The following is a 21,715-nucleotide window of genomic DNA, read 5'->3' as shown; positions in this document are numbered from 1 at the left end:
TATATATATACACACACACACACACACACACACACACACACACACACATAATTAATATGCTTACAAGTACCTACATAGAGGTAATATTTTCTCTAAAGACAGTACACAAAAATAATCATCCAAACGTATGTACCGGTAATTAATATACAGGGCCAAACGTATGTAATTAATATACAGGGCCAGTGCCGGTTCTAGCAGGGCCACAGTTGTGAAAGTGCTATATAAAGATGTATCGTATAGAACAAACAAACCACAAAAAACATCTGGATGAGTTCAAACGCAATGTGTAACAAATAACAGAAAGATCAAGAAAATAATAAAATATAATATCATACTCACCAGAGATGCTGATTGTAAATGTATTTGTGTATGCGGATCACTACAGACCTGTTAATATCTAGTCGAACTTGGTTTGGCTTGCTCTGATGGAAAATTGTCTGAGGAATAGCACTGTGGCTCTCTCAGGATGGATTTGAAATCGGACAGTCCCATGGTTCATAAATATAAAGTTATAGTTTAGCACTACTGATTCTGATGGTCATGCGGATATTTTATTTGACATGGCAGTACATAGAGACTGATATCTAATTGAACAAAAAAAGATATCTCATATATACATGTATTTAGCAGAAGCAGTGTAACCAAGAGAAGCTCTTCAAACTAAGACAATCGGTTTAATATAGGTCATTAAAATAATTTCATTAAAGAAATTTAAGAATTTAGGTTGTAAATCAAAATTTAATGAAAAGGATTTTGTACTGTCAGCTTTCATCACCTGTTGTCAGTAGTCAAACGTGTTTGTGGACTATGTACACTAACGAATCAAATAATTAATTTCTATTGATAGGGAGGCTTAATCAATTAAGTGCTGTGCACCCAATTAAGATCTTTACCATCACCCTTTTACATAGTTTTGTTCCAAAAGGTGATGTAAAAGAGCTCAAGGGTTTAATTTTGTGTATAAAAGTTTAGAAGTGAGTTTTTCTTGTGACGTCACTTTAGCCAACATTCTTGTTTAGTGTAACGTCAGAGCTCCATCTGATTGGTGGATTTGGACCAATCAACGTCAGGAGCTGCGCAGACGTCATATATCCAACTTTGTGCGGGAGGCTGCTCACTTGGCGGTTGAATACAGACAAAACCTTGAAAGCATATCTGATTTGAGAACCTCAAACCCGGGAATAAGTGAGAAAGATGCTCTACGTGACCGCTTAAATAGGCTTTCTGATCACTCGCGTATTGTGTAGAGAAGCGCCAAAAGTATACTAGCAACGACTGCAACTTTTAAAACGAAGTCAACTTCAGGTAATTGAATGGACCGTTGGCATGGCCGCTTGGCACGCGACATGGCGACAATGGAACGTTACATATGGAGCAAAACGCCACTTTCCATTTGATCGTCTTACTTGATATCGCTCTTACTTTTAGTAGTTTTAACAGTCAAATGTTCACGTTTTTTGGAAACGAGTTTTGCTTAAATCTGCTGCTGGCCTCGTATGTTTTGTATTTGCAACAAGCACCCGTTGTTCGTCTCAAACCAGCCAGCAAGTTGGTGCATTGGTGAACGAGAGAGCTACGTATCGACATGTTCCAACATATATTACAGTTGTAATTTGAGTGGTTTTCCTAACATTGCATTTCCACGTGTCTGTTTGTCGTCATATTAACAACTTAAACTGGGCTGTAGGTTCCGCAGGCCACAATTTAACTTCTTTCAACACGAGGTCTTTGTTGTTTGAGGAGAAAACCCCATTACTGTTGTTTGATCAGAAAATTATATGACCTGTTTTAATTTCTGTTTATTCTTACCACTAGTGGTTCCATACAAGCAACTTCTCAACTGAAATGGCACACATTGCAGGTGAGTGCAATATAATGGATTATACTGCGCTGTCATGTGTTGTTTTTTTGGGGGGGGGGGGGATTACACTTCACAAATGTTTACTTTTGCAAATCTACAGCAGCCTTGAATTATTAATTTGCCCCATCTAAGTTGTACAAAATGAATTTGGGTATTTGCATCAAGATGAATGAAATTTCCCAAGGAGTCACCTGTGTATTGCCACCATAGCGCAAGCAGTCAGCTTTAACACATCTGGTTTTGCAGACATCCAAGTTAAGGAGCTGAACAAGCGTGCGTCAGGTCACGCGTTTGAGCTCATCCTGAGACCCACCTCTCCTGATGCAAAAGTGCAATTTCCACTGTCCCCTGTGAAAAAGAAGGAAACCTCGCTGGATGAGATTCTGAAGAAGTTGGAGGCCGCTGATGAAAGACGCAAGGTATCTACCACATGATTGGTGAGAAAACCTGAATTGACATTTGACTCTATTTATTTGATCAACTGTGGGGAAAATGACCAATTAATTAGAATAATTAAACAGCTGACTTGTTGCTCTACATTTCTCTGAGGTCCAACAACTTTTTACTGTATATCGCTGGCTGAGTTCTTTTGGTTTTCGCACTTTTTTTTTGTAAATACCTATGTGAGGGTTGTCTGGGTTATGCTGTTCAAATGCGAATGCAGGCCAGAACATAACCACCTGCCTTGCCCTTGACAGACTCAATCGTATCTTCAATCTTGCCCCCTTTTCTCAGAACCATGAGGCTGAATTACTAAAGAACCTGGCGGAGAAAAGAGAGCATGAGAAGCAAGTGATCCAGAGGGCCATAGATGAATGCTGCAACTTCAGCAAGAATACACTGGAAAAGCTCACTCAAAAAATGGTGGCTGCACAAGAGAGACACCAGGTATCTTCACATCACAAATTGGTCGATCAACCCAATACTGAAAAGGTGAGTCAAAACTGCATTTTTTTTCTTTTGTCCAGATCCACGAGGCTGAAGTGCTGAAAACCCTTGCAGAGAAAAGGGAGCGTGAGAAGGAGGTGCTCCAGAGAGCCATGGATGAAGGCTGCAACTTCAGCAAGACCACTCAGGAGAAGCTCACTCAGAAGATGCTTGCTGCAGAAGAGCGACACAAGGTACATTCAGAAATAACATGAATTGACTGAAATAACAAATCTCCAACAACCACGGTGAAACGCAGATTTTTGTCTTTGTTAGACCCACGAGGCTGAAGTGCTGAAGCAATTGGCCGAGAAACGAGAGCATGAGAGAGAAGTCCTCCAGAGGGCCTTGGATGATTGTTGCAACTTTAGCAAGACAACTCAAGAGAAGCTTAACCAGAAGATGGAAGCAAACAAAGACAATCGCGAAGCGCGATTGGCTGCTCTCGATAAGAAACTCAAGGATAAGGTATGTGCTGGTGATCTTTTAAGTTTTAAATTAAATGAGACACAAAAAGAAAACTATTTTTTAAAAGGAAAAGAAGATCGAAGAACTGAAGAAGACAAAGGAATGAAGGAAGATGGAAAGAGAATGTATTCCATTCAAGGAAAAGCTTCGTGTTACATTTATTGCAATAGTTGCAGTTTAAGATTTAGTGCCTCTTTTTACTAGTTCCTGTTGGCAGCTGATTACACTGTTTCTGGTGTTAACTGTGTTTTTCCACTGGTGGCCATTCCGATTGGTATACTCGTCCATATTCAGCACTTGTCATAAATTGTATATTTAAAATTGCAGGTACTTTTCATTTCTTTCTTGAGAGACCTTGTTTGCAATCCTGTACTATTACGAATAAACTTCAGATGACTTAATAATGTTGCACATATTTCCAGCGTTTCCTGTTGAGCTTATGTTTTCACACCGCTGACACCTAGTGACAGGATCCAATCGGCATGGGTGAGGATTTACCTACGATCAAATCTTGCTTACCCCAGAGATTAAAATAGCCCTTGGCTGGCTCGCCGTTTATAAAGGGTTAAAACTTCCCGTTTGCCTACGCCACAGTATGTGAAAATTGCCTTGTTTCTTGAGCGCCAGTCCCCATCTTAAATCAGTTAAATTTTCTATCATACAACCTTTGGCAGAAATTAAAAAAAACAAAACAATCTGAACATACCCTTTTCACAGCAACTCTTCTATCTAAATGATTCGTTCTATTTGTGAAGACCAGGGTATATTTAGCGATCACGATGATTGCAGGGACTCGAAATTCTATACGGCAGATGGGATGGAGTGGGAATAACTGTCAATTTCTTAAATCCATGAGGGAGGTTTTTAATAAGAAAATAGTGTAAAGTGAGATTAAAGATATTTAATAAACTAAGAAGACGGCAAAGTTGAAAATAAGTAGACAACAGTTAAAAAGGAAAATAAATGACAAAATATTTTGTATATGTGTGTGTATATATACAGTATAATATTTTAATTCTATCTACATGCAGTTAAAAACCAGATGTAAAGGAGTTATAAATCCTCAAAATGTAAAAAAAACACAAAAAAATAATATAAAAGTGAAAAAAGTTCTCAAGAACAAAATTATCCTTTGGATTGGAATAGATAAGTGCGCTGTCCGTCTACTTCCTCAAAACGAATTCACATTTACGACAGGTCCCGCATAAGGATAAAATAGCTACTATGAATGGCTCCCTATGAAACCAGCATTTTTCCCTCCCTGTCACTAATGCTCAAGTCCAATGGATAACAAATGATCTCTACCGCTCTCCGAGTCTCAGAGAGCAAAAAAATGAAAAACTATTATCATGGAATTCAATTCATTTAACCATATATATTTCATTCCACCATTAGATGTGGTGCACCCATGACATACAGTAAGTGCTCATTTCCACCCCACAGCTCTTTCCTCTTGTATCATGTCATTACCGTTAATGAAAAATAATGCATTGGAACACATTCGTTTTGACCAGTATTTTCACTTGTTTTCATTTGTATTGACCATGTTCATATTTTTTACCAAAAAAACATTTAAAATATTGATTACCGGTAGGTTGTTTCTGGGATGAAGGAAGATAAATGAAAGTGGAGGCAGTCATTGGACAAAAAAAAAGATCACATTGAATGATGACAATTTTGTGATTCTAAGCAACAAAGCTGGAAAATTCTCTCTGGTTTCATACAAACAGTAACATGGTACCTTTATTGTAATGTTCTTTCACAGTGAATATAGTGACAGTTACATGATTTCATGTAACTATAGAGTAGCTTTACCGAGACTCGGCGTGCATTCCTCAGGTTGCTTGGCAAACGGTGATGGAATGGCCTAGTTTTGTCTGGACATGATCATGCGCACAGCTTTAGTGGTGCTTGTTTTTTTTTTTAACAGTTCATTCTGGATTACAACTTTGCTCTTCACATACCCCAGGAGAACTTGTGGGCAACTTGCAGAAGATCGACTCACCTAGTCCAGCATGACCAATCCATCTTGTTTGGCAGGGCTCAGTGAGAAATCTCTCAATGACGTAACAGTTGACCTCCAACCTGTCAAACAAAACACTGTTGAGTACTTAAATCATGACATGTGCTCACAGGTTTAAGGTGTGCCGACTTGTCATTTGGTATTCTCAGGGCAACTGTAACTGCCTGTTACGTCTATTATCTGTCTCAAATGCATGTTTCGTCAATGGTTAATGGTGAATTTACCGCTCACATCATATCAGTCAATGTTTCCACAAGGTGTGACTTTCCCATTACGCCCCAAAAAAGTGAAAAATGTCCATTTCATATTCATTAAAATCAATGTTATTCTGTCAGAAAAGAATATTGGTCATGCTCCCACACATTTTTTTAAATATATAAATTGACTGCAAAGAGACAATGTATATGCAAACAACAAAATACAATATATGAGCTTGTTGACATGACGGACAATGATAGGGTGGACATTTTTAGCTAATGTAAGCATTTAAATGAGCAAAATGACTTAGTTAGAAACCTAAATGTACTGTTTAACAAATATTTCACTCTCTGAATTTTGACTGGTTAGCACATTCATTCATTCATTCATCTTCCGAACCGCTTTATCCTCACTTGGGTCGTGGGGGGTGCTGGAGCCTATCCCAGCAGTCTTCGGGCAGTAGGCAGGGGACACCCTGAATCGGTTGCCAGCCATTCGTAGGGCACACAGAGACGAACAACCATCCACGCCCTAGGGACAATTTAGTGTGTTCAATCAGCCTGCCATGCATGGTTTTTTGAAATGTGGGAGGAAACCGGAGTACCCGGAGAAAACCCACGCAGGCCCGGGGAGAACATGCAAACTCCACACAGGGAGGCCGGAGCTGGAATTGAACCCGGTACCTCTGCACTGTGAAGTCAACGTACTAACCACTGGACTACCGGGCCGCCCCTGGTTAGCACATCCAGGTTATATTATATAGTCCCCAGTTGGTGTTCCGGTCCTTCCTGCTGCGTACCTGTTCCTCATTTGATCATGGACTATTTAAGGACATCACGGACAACAGCTGACAGTCGGATAATTCACCTTGCTCACGCAATTTGTTCAAGTGCAGTTTTCTAAACGTTCTCGATATTGCTCTGTATTCTTGTTCTCCATTTTCCGGCAGTAGTTTGCCTGTGTTTATCATTACTGTCGGTTTTTCTATTTTTGTGACTGGGTAATTTTGTCCTTTGATGACAAGCTATTTTCATTTGTACTGTATTTTTCCCTTGCCTTATGCATGCACTTTTGGGTTTCTCCTGGTGTGGGTACCAGCATCATTATTTGTACTTTGTTATTTTTTTTTTGCTGTAAAATATTTTTGTTTACATTTATCTGCATTTACATTACGTACATTTGTGGAGTCCGAGTCTGTTCTGGAACCGTAACTATATACAGTATATGTATGTGTGTATGTACACACACACACACACACACACACACACACACACACACACACACACACACACAATATCAATATCCATGTTCACATAACGTTTGGTGATAATCGGTCAGTTTTTGAACATTAACATGACATTTGTAATCAAGCTTTTGATTTGCAATGCTGGTTCAACTTTACTGTTTGACAGTCATTCTTGTGTCTTTGCATGAAATAACTTGATTGCCATCATTGATGCCTGAAACATTACCAGGCTCCATTCCACTTGCCCCGTTGAATACAGTCACACTACATGCACTATTTACATGGTTAAGTCACAGTGTCACAAGTCACCCTAAATTCTTAGAAACAATGTCTCCACAATGTTCACAGAAAAAAACACTTTCCCTGACTTGAGCGAAGACACAATGCACATCTCTGACTGGGACAAACAATACAGACCTTGTTGTTCATGAATGCCTAACACAAGAATGACAGATTGATTTGATGACAAAACAAGATCTTTGTGGCATCCAATGTCAAGATCTTTTTAGTTTAGCTACTTTTCAAACTTCATTTGAAAACTTTAGTGGGCCACATTGTAGTTACGGTTTTACGGGCCATTATGAATTTTGTGAACGGTAAAAATGTTTGATCACCTCCACATATTACATACACAGTGCACAACAAATTGGTGGATAACTAGTTTGAAATCAGAAGTCAAGAATAATGGTTAGTTTAGTCATTGTTTATGTTAATGTAATAAGTATGTAATGATTGATTATATTTTGGGGGACAGGAAATGTGAGACAATCCGTTTTCGTCAATGGACACTACAGCTTCGTGTTTGCTTTCAAAACTTAGCTGGTAGCAGACATGTGCACATTTTCAGCATGTCTCTGATCCTCTGGTGAAAGGACACTTTGATCCTCTCCTCTTTCATCTATAACTGCTTCAAACAACAAAGTGTATGCAGGAAAAGCGATTAAGATTGCACGACTGTCTGTGTCTTGTGTGTTTTGTTGTGTTATTTTGACTTCAAGATGGCGCCGCGAGAGTGGCTGCCTTTCCAGCAGCTCCTATTTATTTTGTTCTTCTACTTCTTCCTCTCATAACTTTGCTGCTGTGAAGTGGGAATTTCTCCATTGTGAGACTTTTAAAGGTTTTCTTATCTTAAATTTAATTTCAGACTTTAACATCATGGAAAAGTTGACATGCTTGATTTGCTCTCGCGGGCTACACAAAATGATATGGCAGGCCAGATCTGGCGCCCGGGCCTTGAGATTGACACCCGTGGACTTGGAAGTTTTAAGGGGACTTTGACAATTTGTAACGGTGGAGTCAAAATCCATGGTTTTTAATGATTTTGGGAAGACGAAAGAAACCTTTTCTGCCCCCCCCCCCCGACTATTACCCACAATGCCAATCCGAAGAACTCTAATAACTATAGCACAGAAATCTGTGTATTCCCAGTTAAATCCCCTCCAGCATTTTATTTGATATTCTAAAATATTTTTATACTTTATTCTTAGCTGTGTCTAGTCACCAGCCAATTGCAAATTAACATGTTCAATTAATCTAAGAAGCATGTTTTTAAATGCGAGATGAAGCCAGAGTATCAACAGAAAACCCACATAAACATGCGGATAAGATGCATACTCCACATGGAAGGCTGGAACCTCAGAACTATGAGGCAACCACTCGGTCGTCATAAAACCACTGAAGTGAAAAGTTAATTATGGTCTTTTAACATTACATTAGGTGAGACACTTGATGACTTCTCGTATGATAAAAATGTGTCATCCAAGTGCCCAAGTGCAACAAATCATGACTGTGGTGAAATGTCCCTATGGTGCGGTGGGTTGATTACCCGGACAACATCTCTTCATTGGCTGAAATGAAGCATACCGCGAAAAGAGGCCAAGCCGGGTCTTCTGATTGGTTGTAAGAGCCGCCTGTCAGAAGACCTTGACATCCTCTTGGAGTCTGCGCCCTACCGTCAAGCACTGTTACAACCACGGCCATCCTCCATCCGTGTAATTCGTCGCACAATGTTTTTAATAATTTATCAGGCTGCCTGTCCTTCGTCGCTGGCAAATTCTAAGACTTTGGATTGATCCCACCATCTACAGGTATGTGGGTCGCTTTCATTAGTTCAGATGATAAAAGGAAGATTTCCGCTTCGAGCAGAAAACCCCGCAAGTGAAGGGTTATCTCAGTAATTCCACGCTAAACGCCCTATCGTCGTTGTGTGATGCGCACGGGGAGTGGAATAAGACCTCCCAGTTGTGATTATAAGTGTAAATCGCCCTCCCCCCCACCAAAAAAAAAAGGATTTGGAATTCACAGGCGTCTGTCTATCAGGTGCACGATTTGTCGGATCGAATGAGTGCAACAGGGCCGCCTCGTTGTACAGCGCAACACTGATGTTTTCATAATTCCTGACTATGATCCACCACGTTTCCTTTAGAAATCAAAGTCGTGCACGTACACAACCTTTGTTAGAAAAGGGTGTGGACGTCGGATGCATATTGTTACGTAATCTTCTCCCATTCACTACTACACGCACCCCCCCCCCCCCCCCCCACACACACACACGTACGTACATACACGGGAAATTCACTAGACTTGTGTAACCGGTCTGTTATTCGTAAACAGTTCTTGATTTAATGATATCTCAATTTGCTAACTATCATAAAAATGAGTTTTCATCAGTTCCACATTCTTTAACAGTACCAAATTTAAAGTCACTATTAGATTTAAGGTGTTTTTTCAGTCTGTTTATTTTAAAAAATATGATAATGACGTGTGTGTGTATATATATATATATATATATATATATATATATACACTACACTTAACGTTATATGACGTGTGTGTGTGTGTGTATATATATATATATATACACAGTGTGTATATATATATATTTATACACACACACACACACACACACACACACACACACAAGTGTAGTAGTATAGTTACAATCTTAACAATACCCATCGGTAGAGGAAGTTTTGTTAATTTATAGTCTCAGTGTCCCGAGCTCTGAGACACAAGAGATGACATACAGTGACATTCTTAAAAATACACTGCTCCCAGCTCAGCCTGAAATATACCTCGAGTGGTCTTGGTGAAGCTTCAACTCACTGAGTTCCCATGGAGCCATTAGTAACGGATACCCTCAGTCAGGGCTGTCATTTGCAACAAGGAAAGATACACGTTGTTAAGCTGCGGTCTCATCTAAATCAGCAGCATTGATTTCTCATCTAAATCAATGGCAAAAATGTATGTATGTATGTGTGTGTGTATGTATTTTTTAACTTTCTGGTGCTACTATTTCAGCGCTCTCAAAAGGAGGAATGCTCACAACCTGGGGGGCCATTGTCGTTCCATGCTGTGGTGCAAGCCTTTCACACTTAGTGCAGTTTTATTCTGGCACTGAAAAAGAGTTTCGAACTTTTAGAGACCACATTCTATTAAAATAATGTTGAAAAAAATCAGCAATTAATTTGATTCTTATTCTTCATTTTTTTCGACCTTTAATGTGTCAAGTACGTGTGGATATTGTGTTTTGTATGAGGTCATTTCTTGATTGGCTTTTCTGTAAAAGATACAAAATGTTCTCCAAGTAACCCCCCCAAAAGCAGTTTGCTACACAAATAGGATTTCATCACTGTCTTACAGTGTTGTGAAAATGAAATTTGAACACATGGTAAATGCTTTACTGTTGAAATATCTTGTCAGAAATCGTATACACTCACTGATCCAGGTCAAATCAAAGTGTTGCTGCTGTTTTAATCTTAGAGTGCCGCTGTTGTGAAAGCACTATATAAATAAAGATGTATTGTCTAAAGAATAATCCCAGCAAAGTGTCTCAGATTCAACAATTCACAACTGTCAGAAAACTTCCAGGACTGATGTCACAAATGATTATATTTCAAATCCAGCCTACAAGTTTTCCCCCTGAATATAATGTCCGTGGAGTCTGAACACACTTTTCCATCCTCCAGCCTTCTCTGCCTAACATTATGTCCTCTTGGAAGGAATCATCCCAGACCTGTCGTCTTTGGCCCTGCCATTATAGTGTCCTCCATGTCTGAATTGAGAGTCGATAACACTCTTGAGCTTGGGCTGGGGGATCACACCGAGCCAAGTAGGGTGAGGGTGGCTGCCCTTGCATCTTCTTATTCGCTGGGAAGGGTCAGATGCTCTGGACATTACGATCAGGTGCGCATTGACATGGTGAAGCGTCCTTGACTTTTCATGCTGAAATTCACCTTGCAGATTGAAGGAAAACAAATGCCACAGGATCTCTCTGAAGACATGCTTTGTTGAATATCTGGCACTGTGGGAAGAACTCGCAGCGGCTGAGGCCCCCCACCTGAAAGAATGCCATCAATAGGACTTTGGACTTTGACTTCCTTGCTCTCTTTGGTCTTTTCAATGTTAGCCTATTCCACTGAAGGCTGTGTACTTAGTTTACTTTGACACTCCCCAACAAGTCTGGCTTCATTGGTATCAGCATAGCTCCCTCTGCTCAACGCTTGAAAACCAGATGCAGAGGATATTGATAAAACCAAGTGCAAAAACTCATAGATTTAGTATGAAATACATCAGTCATGGAACTTTTCGGACACACCTGGCACAGGTCTGACTCACATTACGAGCCTCGATGATGTTTGACAGAATATCTTTCTGGGAAGATGTTTTGTGGACAGATGAAAGCAAACTAGGGTCACCATTTTTATAGCAACTTAAAAAAATAGTTAAGCATAGTTGAGAATAAATACATTATCTCCCTTCGCAGTGAAAGACTTCAATGTATTAAAAACGGCTTTCGTAACATCAACTGACTTGTGCAAGCGGCTTCAAGGTTGCTTTAAGAAATGCTCGGAGGTAGTTGCCTTTGCCCAAGGATGTGCAGCAAAATGTTGAGCAACAGTTCAGTGTTGCTGTCCAAGGCCGCACTTTTCATTTCTTCTTTGATACAACTACAGTAAAAATCAATTAGAAAAGGTTTTATTCCTGAAAAAATCCATACATCCATGCATTCATTCACTGTATATTCACAATATTCCATTTATGCAAATGTTGTATGCAACATTTCTTTTCATTTCAAAAGGCACTGTATAGCTTGTTCAAAACATTCAAGGATACCAATAATTTACTTTCAAAACGATTTGTGCTTCTTGTCATTTCCATTATAAAAAAAAAAAAAAAAAAAAAGACATGCATGCCTACTTGCCTGTCTGACCTCCACTGAAAGCTTCCTTCACGCTTCTGTTCTCTGTCAAGCCTGTCAACGCGATGTACTCCTCCGCTACCACGGCGCGCCAAACAAACTCAACATATTTTTTAGCTTCATGAGTTAATTGTTCAGTGTCCTTGGGTCCCTTGAATGCACAAAATACATCGCAGCTATTAGGATTGGGTCTTGTTGGAACACAATGCTGTTGTGTGTCTGTACCACTCAAGATAATGATCTTAAAAGCGCTTCTCTTGTCAAGTTTACACTCAAGTGAGAGAGGTTATTCCTGGAAAAGTCTTTTTCTCCACATATACATATATATATTTATAAATGTGGAGTTAGTGCTTATCCAAATTAGGACAGTTTGGTCTTGGCCAGATTGTTGTTGAAGTCTACACAGGTCGTTTTCTTTTGGAAACAAGAACCCTAAAAAAAAGTTAGATCTAGCCTAGATGCTATTCCACATTAAATGTAGCTTAACTTTATTGAAGGTATCTTTAGTTGGGTGGATGTCTAAAAGAAATATAATACATTTTAAAATGTTTTAATTGGACAGTTGGGGTATGAATGAAAACTGAATTCTGAAATCGTTGGCTAATAATGCCACTGCCCAGTGTGCACTAAACAAATATATAAAATATAGTTACGGTAAAAATGAAATGCAGGTGCAGTTGTGTCTACGTAATATGATATATATGATTATACATGGGCGGCCTGGTAGTCCAGTGGTTAGCACGTCGGCTTCACAGTGCAGAGGTACCGGGTTCGATTCCAGCTCCGGCCTCCCTGTGTGGAGTTTGCATGTTCTCCCCGGGCTTGCGTGGATTTTCTCCGGGTGCTCCGGTTTCCTCCCACATTCCAAAAACATGCATGGCAGGCTGATTGGACGCTCTAAATTGTCCCTAGGTGTGAGTGTGGGCGTGGATGGTTGTTCGTCTCTGTGTGCCCTGCGATTGGCTGGCAACTGATTCAGGGTGTCCCCCGCCTACTGCCTGGAGATGGCTGGGATAGGCTCCAGCACCCCCCGCGACCCTAGTGAGGATCAAGCGGTTCGGAGAATGGATGGATGGATGGATGATTATACATTTCTGGTCTTCACAGTCATGAAGACCTTCTGAGGGAAACCATATACTGTACCGCATTGGCCCGAATATAAGACGGCCCTGATTATAAGACCCCCTCTTTTGCTAGACTCAAGTTTGAAAAAAAGACTTTTGAACATCAAATACATTTTTGTACAGAAAATAATTTCAGTACATGTGAAACAAATGATTCTAACAATATATTTGAGAGAAAAAGCATGTTATTTTGCCTCATTCAAATCTAAAGTGCAATCACCTTCCATTTTCTGTTATCTCTTCTGTTATTTTCTTCTCTTTTCCTTTTTACCGCTATTTTTTATTTTTCTTCTTCGTGCTACCGCTATTTTTATTTTTATTCTTTGTGGCAGGGGTTCACTTTGGCCTGGGGAGTCAAGTTCAGCATTTGCTTCATTGATATCTGGCGCCATCTAACGTCGTGAATGGGTATAACGTCTAGACCCCGAATATAAGACGACCCCCACTTTTTCAGTCATATTTCAATGCAAAAAACACCGTCTTATACTCGGGGCCCATACGGTATTTCATAATTTAGAGTTTGAATCCCACACACTATAAATTTACCGCTGTGCCCTTCCTTTCCCCCTTCTGTCCCCGCTTGTAGTTTGCCATGGCGACGGTGGTGATGGAGCAGATCGGCCGCCTGTTTATCAACGCCCAGCAGCTGCGTCAGATCCCTCAGCTGCTGGAGTCGGCCTTTCCCACACTGCCTTGCACCGTCAAGGTGTCTGACGTTCCCTGGGTGTTCCAAGAGCGTCACATCCTCACTGGCTACAGGCAGCCGGACCATAGCTGGCGCTACTACTTCCTCACCCTCTTCCAAAGGCACAACGAGACCATTAATGTATGGACACACCTGCTGGCCGCCCTGGTCATCTTGGTGAAGTGGCAGGAGATCTCACAGACGGTTGATTTTTTGCGAGACCCTCACGCTCAGCCCCTCTTCATCATCCTCCTCACCGCCTTCACCTACCTCTCCTTTAGTGCACTCGCTCATCTCTTGTCTGCCAAATCTGAGCTGTCTCACTACACCTTCTACTTCCTCGACTACGTCGGGGTGGCCGTCTACCAGTACGGCAGCGCGTTGACGCATTACTACTACGCCATCGAGGAGGCTTGGCATGCCAGAGTGCAAGGGTTCTTTTTACCCGCCGCTGCTTTCTTGGCTTGGCTCACATGCTTTGGCTGCTGCTATGGCAAATACGTCAGTCCCACGCTGCCCAAGATTACTCACAAGCTTTTCCAAGTGGTGCCCTCGGCCTTGGCTTACTGTTTGGACATCAGTCCCGTGGTTCACCGCATCTACACGTGCTACCAGGAAGGCTGCTCTGACCTGGTTGTGGTCTATCACCTCTACCAAGTGCTCTTTTTCCTCATCGGCGCCTATTTTTTTTCCTGCCCTCACCCGGAAAGCTGGTTCCCAGGGAAGTGTGACTTCATCGGGCAGGGCCACCAGATCTTTCACGTGTTTGTCATGTTCAGCACCCTGGTGCAGATCGAAGCTCTGCGGATAGACTTCAGCGAGCGGCGGCCGCTCTACGAGCGACTCCACGGCGATCTCGCTCACGACGCCGTCGCGCTCTTTATCTTCACCACCTGCTGCAGCGCGCTCACTGCTTTTTACGTTCGCAAACGTGTACATGCATCTCTCCATGTAAAATATGCATAGGTGCAATTTTACATTTCAAGTTGCTCTACAAGCAGGGGTGTCAAACTCATTTTTGTCACGGGCCACGTGGTTTAGCACTTGGAATCCATCAACATGTCATGTTTTCATATGTACACAACCGAATACAGTAAAAAAAAGTGAAACTATTTTTTCAATTTATTTTGAAAAGTGGATTGGAACAAAAAATGCTCAATATTATTAAAAGTGAAAAGAAGCAACTGCAAGAAACATGAAATGATTTGGGATCTATCTTGGTGAGCCGTACAGTTAGCAACAATTTTATCCTCATACATTATTTTGTAACAGTGACTTTTTTTCATGTTTAATCTGCCAAACTACAGTGAACATTTTACAGCTCGTTTATTAATAAGTCCGCAAGGGCTTAGTTGAATCCCACAGGTGCACGTTATACATTTAAAATTTTCGTTTTGACCATGCACATTTTTGGTGAGCTTGCAACAGTTCTTGATGATGTCTCAACATGCTTTTTTCCTCTAAGATTCAATATTATTCAAGAGACTGATTAAAGGAACCTGGTTGTTGCATACGGAATTCCTATGGCCCCTGTAATATAAACAATTGGAGGTAAGATATATGTTTGTTGTCAAGGGCCGTGCATTTTAAGTTAATTCAGTTTTCTTTTTCCTCCACACAAAAATGCATTTTTTTTCTGGAGTTGTACAGCAAAACAGTCTTACGTACCGTGATAGTGTATAACACATCTAGTTAATGCTTGTTTTATGTTATCCTATTTAATTGTGTCTTTCTTTTCATATTTCCTGGTACATCCGGCCAAACTAAAGGAAGAATATAGTAGAGGAAAGTTGAACACTGATTTTAGAAAAATATTGTTCCTCTTAAAAGCTACATTTGAAGGAATGTTTGGGGTGCGAGAGTTCTGTTCTGTTTTTGTTCCAAAACTCAAGGTCTGAAAGTTCAGCTTTTGCCTTTTCACATTCCATGGCTTAGTGACTAAGCTATACAGTACACACACATACACAAAAAGTGTACTTCGCTCTATTTCATCGATTGATTGCACAAATTAAAATGATCTGGATGCAGATACATTTTTAAAATAAATGTATAGTCTATTTCAAAAATATCTGATCCATATGATTTGATGTCGTGCAATCTTCATCGTGCAAAACCTTTTTTTTTTTTCAGTGTACTTTTGATCACATATTCGCTTTGTGTTATGAAATTGTACAGTGTGTGCCTCTTGCATGTCTCTCTTTACAATGCTGATGTTATGGTGTGACAACTTTCCCTGCACTCAAAGCATTTTGTGTTACTACTGAAAATATGTCATTGGTATCATTTTGCTCTGCGCCAAATAGCCCTCAACGATGAATGCGCTTTTTTTTTTCCAGAAGGAATACGGCGCAATTCTCTCTTGCTGCTTGCTTTCAAATGTTTCATGTTTAACAGATTTTGGAAAGATCATTATGAATACAATATTTTTTACTCTTGGTGCACTGTTGCTCTGAAGCACCCGATTGTTTTGGCTTTTGCTGCAGATATGGTTCACTTATAGTATTTTAGCTTGCAAAATGTAAAATGTCATCTCAGAAAATGTGTTTGATCCATTGCAGCATTCTCTCCTCTTGATGGTGTTTTATGAATGTGTTTTTACAACACTGATGACACTAGTGAAAGATAATTTCAGAGTCAATTTAAATGATGTCTTCACAGTAGCGCAAATGGTCGGTTTAACTGACAAGCAGTTGACTCATCATGCTCTGCCCGAATCAACACTGTACATATTGTGGTTGACCACATTGGCTATGTTTACATGCATGATGTTTTTATACGGTTACTGTGGATATTCTATTCTTGGTGTAGCCAGTTTAACACAGTGAGTATCCTGGAAGGGTTGGGGGTTATAAAACCTCTACCAGATATTTTGTTTTTGATTCATCTAAGTCATACATGGGGAGATATATATATTGTTTGCACCAAGAATTTATTTTAAAATATTCTTTCCACAAATGATGGAATTACATAGAAAGTCTAATTTGTTTTTGGACCAGTGTTTTGAGTAATGAACAGATGTGTGAGTAGCAGTTTTGCCGCAATTGACACGTCACCTGCACCTATTATCTAAATTGCATGTTTTGAAAAATAAGAACCGGAACATGGGCAGTACACTGTGTCAAAGCGAATGTGTTAACAAAGCCTCTAATGATGCCATCCAGGTTTGCCTTCATTATAGAAAGCAGGGTGAGAGAGGCCAGAAGGTCTTCTGTCTCTTGACTGGACTGACTGTACTAATGTTGAAAAGAAGTAAAATGTTGCATTAACTGGAACCTTCCCAGATTGTTGTCTCTTCTTATTTTAGCTTTAAAAATTAAGAAGCTCACCAACAAAGGTGAACATAAGAATAACACATGGGAAACTCAAGACTACTACTGTGAAGGGAGATAATTTAGAAAATGAAAAAAGAAGAGTTTATTTAAAGCGGAGAGCTGATTGGCCGAAAGACGAGGCGCAAAACGACATGACATAAATATGGAAAGAAAGAGGCATAGTTCTGCACATACTGAGTAATCACTGAGGGAAAATTAGCGTTGGCATATTTTATCAGGTAAGCACCTCAGTCAAACTACATTCTGAATTGCTATTTTAGTTGTTTACTGTGTCAATTGTATGGGTGTGAGTTTGGAAAACGGTAGGCTATTTTGTCACTTCGATCAGGTTCTTTATGACATGAAGAAGCAAGCACATTTGAAAGAAGTGCTTTAGACAAGACTTTCCAAAGGCCTTTGTTTGGTTGTGAATATACTATATTGTGGCCACTCGCTTCTTACCACCAGAGGGCAGCCTTGTAATTTGTATAACCGCGAAGACAAGAAACGTGATTAGAAAAACAATCTTAAATGTCCCTCTTTTCTCGCCCCCCCCCCCCTCCAAAATTTCGCGTGGAGGTAATTCTTTCTAGTCGTAATTATTTATTTAGAAAAAAAAATTCAGCCAATAATTCACCTAGGGAAAAATAATCCGTTCTTGAAATGAAATATGACATGCAGCATTATGCGGTTCATCAAAGATGGTATAATCATCTTCCTTGACAAACTAGAGCAAATAAAAAAAATAACACACAGAAACGATTAGTAACATCTCAGGGGCAATGAAAACAAATGTTGATCCTTCCTTGAAAAACACTATCAATCTACCTGATTATTACCTAATTAGTTACTGTAAACATAACACTGATTTATCACCATACTTTACTCCTGGGTTAAGAATCTTGTTTATGTTGACACAGTTACATGTTAACATCAAACTGAATGAGTCTTGCATCTGTCTGCAAAAGGAACAAGTGCAGCATTCAGCTGTTTTCTTGCTGGTGAGACTTTTTTTTGTGCTGCATTGTTCTTTGTGTACTGATGTGCATGTGTGGACTTACAATACACCATTCCTCTATAAGTATTTATATGGAAGAGCTTCTGAACGATATACAGCATATGCATATATTTGAAGCCGTTAAATATGATTTAATGTAAGCTAGGGCAAAGCTGTTGAAGATGTCTGCTGAGGACCAACTCCATATACGGCCCCCTTGACTGTTCCTACGTGTCAAATCATATGCTATGTTAATTTGAACATCTCTAAACTGCATTTTTTCATGATTAGGACCCACTGTAATTTAAGGCTCAGGAGATGGGTCCTTAATGTATCCCCATTGAATGTGATTAGTTTACAATATTTCACACTCAGACAGTCCTAAGTCTAATGGCAGAGATAGTGATAATTGCCTTACAGCCTGTTTCCTGTCCTCTATCAATTGCTTCCACGAGACTCCATCAATTTTCTTCTGTCTGCTTCTGCAATAGCTCCACTCAGACTTCCTCTCCCATTCCGACGGGCAAAGCAGTTATTCCTCTTGCGTTCTGCAACCTATTTGCGTTACACAATGCCTTTTCCGTGAAAAATATTGGTTGGTCTGGTCTCCTATTCAGAGTTGGCCCGACTTGAAGTGGCCTCCACGCCAAAATGTCATATAACCCCCTTGCTTCTCCATCAGCAATTTACAAAAGCCTGAACTTACAAAATAAATTGAATAGCATTGTTTTGACCACTCTCTTTAATTTACAAGACAACATCATGCAGGAGAGCATGATCATTTGGTCATTTTAAAAGCTAATGGTTTATATGTTGTTATGTTTGGTGTTGAGGGTTATGGTTGGTTAAGGTGGATTTTGTAAAGATGAGGGGTTAATGCTTCAGGTCCATGTTTGTGGTGTTCAGTTTAATTGTAAACCTGTGTGTTTACAGCTTTCCAAACCAAAATCCTTGCTATACTGTACTGTAGCACATTTCCTTACTGTCTAAATGTACAAAAAGAGTACCTCCTTTTTCATCTTTGCCCCTGTGCTACTTGCTTCACCAATCAGCCCGCCCGCCACTCGGGTCCATTTATCATGAGTTACGAGTGGAGATACTGAAGGAAGGTGGAGGTGAGGAGGGAGCACCTAGACCCTATCGCAATGCGTCTCTCTTGACAAAACCTGGAGCCTCTCAAGGATAATGAATTCCCTCTTCCTGTCCTTTAACCTCTTCTCCAAGAACAGGGTTGGATAAACACAAAGAGAGAAACTTTCACAAGTATGTCCTTTGTGTTATTATCGGAGCAGGCTAGAGTAAAACCATGTTTATTTATTGTGTTAGCACAGTCAATTTCCAGCTTCTTTCATCTTACACAGCTGGCTAAAGTAAAACCTCTCCTTTCTCATGAGCACCTTGAGACAGTAATTCACGCCGTCGTCACATCCCGGCTTGATTACTGCAATGCACTTTACTTTGGAGTCAGCCAATCCTCCATTAAGCGTCTCCAGCTGGTCCAGAATGCTCGCCTCTTGACTGGTACTCGTAAGAGGGAGCACATAACTCCGACTCTGACATCCCTTCACTGGCTCCCGATACATTTTAGAGTTCTTTTCAAGATCCTATGATTTGTCTTCAAATCTTCAAATGACCTCGCGCCACCTTACATCTCTGAGCTCATCCGCCCCTACACACCTGCACGGCGCCTCAGGTCTGCGGACCAGACATTATAAGAAGTGCCAAGAACTAATCGGAGCCTTTTCTGTTGCTGGTCCCTCTCTCTGGAATGACCTCCCACTGAACATTCGGCCAACCCCCTCGCTGCCCGTCTTTAAAACCTGCCTCAAAACTCAATTGTATTCTTTGGCATTTGACTCAACATGACTCAGATTGTGATCTTAGTTTTACTGTTTGGTGCCTTCTACCATTTTGTTACTGATTTATTGCTTCATTGTTGTATATATGTTAGTTGCCACATGTACAGCACTTTGTATGCAGCGATGGCTGTTTGAAAGTGCTCTATAAATACAGTTGAGTTGAGTCAATTTGAATGTTGGTCACACTACTGATGTGAAAATTTGTTTGCCTGACTTCATTTCCCACGCAAATGTTTAAATGTGCGTATGTATATATATATATATAAAACACATAACTGCCAACACATAACTGTAGGGTGTAAGATGCTGGCAGGGAAAGCCTACATGGAACGCCATAACCAGGTGGCTGGCATAGTCTACCGAAACATCTGTGCGGAGTATGGACTGGAAACCCCAAGGTCAAAATGGGAAACACCTCCGAAGGTGGTGGAGAATGACAGAGCGAAGATCCTGTGGGACTTCCAGATCCAGACTGGCAAGATGGTAATGGCAAACCAACCAGATATCGTGATCATAGATAAAGGGCAGAGGAAAGCCGTTGTAGTGGATGTAGCGGTCCCAAGTGATGGAAACATCAGAAAGAAGGAACACGAGAAACTCGAGAAATACCAAGGGCTCAGAGAGGAGCTGGAGAGAGCCTGGAAGGTAAAGGTGACAGTCGTGCCTGTGGTGGTCGGAGCACTCGGGGCAGTGACCCCCAAACTAGATGAGTGGTTGCAACAGATCCCGGGAACAACATCGGACATCTCAGTCCAGAAATGTGCAGTGCTGGGAACAGCAAGGATACTGCGCAGAACCCCCAAGCTTCCTGGCCTCTGGTAGAGGACCCGAGCTGAATGAGGGACGGACACCACCCGAGGGGTGAGACGAGGATTTTATATATATATACATACATACACACAGTATGTAAACACACACACACAGTAAAAAAAAAAGAAAGAAAGCAAAATACCAAAAATAAAAAAACGACTGTTGATTTCTCAGTGAGAGTGGAGGAACTTCCTTCTCATTTCTGCTAATCTAAATACTGCACCTGTCAAAGCAGCACTGTGTATTCGCTATTAATATGTTTGAAATATCATTTGTTGGAATAATGCTTTGCCTGATTTGGTGACCATTCAAGATTTTGATTTTTTTTTTATTGCACATGTTGCCAAATGTATAAATAAGCAATAGAGTACATCTGACATAGTATTGGCAGTAAGACAAATATATTTCCTCTCATAGTGATCTGTGCTCAAATAGATACTGTGTGACTCAACCGAGTATGTCGTCCACTGGAACGTCTACAATTACCTGTAGACTCCACCATGTCTCTGTCTCTCTCTCTCTCTTCCTCTCCACAAACACAGAACAACAACAAAACCTAACTTGACTTGCATGTCAATATACCTTTCCATTATTTCTGATATAACAAATTCGAACGCCTCAACACATTCGGGTAGAGATGATCAAGAAAGTAATTGCCTAAAACATTGATAAAGTAGATCAGCGCAGATGGGGAATATTCATGATGCACCTTTAACAAGTCCATATAAACATCTTTTAAGACAGGTGTACAGATGCCGTTTTCATTTGCTTTCTATTAATCCAATGGTCTGTTTGGTGGCAGGCAACAGACTGCTCGCCTTTGGCATGAAGGTCTGCTGACAAAGTGTTGGTATTCCTCTGTGGGTGCATCTCTCTGAGCTAAATATTTATGCAGGAGACTGGCATTTGCTGATAAGGAATATGGCTCCATTTATGATAATACAGTGGAATCCAGACAGAATATTTAATCAAACAGTAGACATTGTACATCAAATATATATATATA

The 21,715-nt window shown here is 40.4% G+C and overlaps 2 protein-coding genes across 2 annotated transcripts; both read left to right on the top strand.

Annotated features, from left to right (window-relative positions):
- Window positions 1-1,113: 1,113 nt before the first annotated feature.
- stmn1b (stathmin 1b) lies at window positions 1,114-3,654 on the top strand. The gene is made up of 7 exons (XM_086113503.1): window positions 1,114-1,305; window positions 1,816-1,861; window positions 2,108-2,280; window positions 2,597-2,749; window positions 2,830-2,982; window positions 3,065-3,256; window positions 3,324-3,654. The coding sequence occupies exons 2-7, from the start codon at window positions 1,846-1,848 to the stop codon at window positions 3,360-3,362; spliced, it is 726 nt and encodes a 241-aa protein (XP_085969629.1). The 5' UTR covers window positions 1,114-1,305; window positions 1,816-1,845; the 3' UTR covers window positions 3,363-3,654.
- A 4,991-nt stretch (window positions 3,655-8,645) lies between these two features.
- paqr7b (progestin and adipoQ receptor family member VII, b) lies at window positions 8,646-17,004 on the top strand. Its single transcript, XM_086114055.1, has 2 exons — window positions 8,646-8,810; window positions 13,634-17,004. The coding sequence occupies exon 2, from the start codon at window positions 13,640-13,642 to the stop codon at window positions 14,696-14,698; it is 1,059 nt and encodes a 352-aa protein (XP_085970181.1). The 5' UTR covers window positions 8,646-8,810; window positions 13,634-13,639; the 3' UTR covers window positions 14,699-17,004.
- The last annotated feature ends 4,711 nt before the right edge of the window (window positions 17,005-21,715 follow it).

The sequence above is a fragment of the Hippocampus guttulatus genome, chromosome 6 (assembly GCF_054856545.1).
Source record: "Hippocampus guttulatus isolate MCC_2025c chromosome 6, RoL_Hgut_1.0, whole genome shotgun sequence".
Classification (NCBI taxonomy): Eukaryota; Metazoa; Chordata; class Actinopteri; order Syngnathiformes; family Syngnathidae; genus Hippocampus; species Hippocampus guttulatus.
This window is presented reverse-complemented; position numbering and strand designations above follow the sequence as displayed.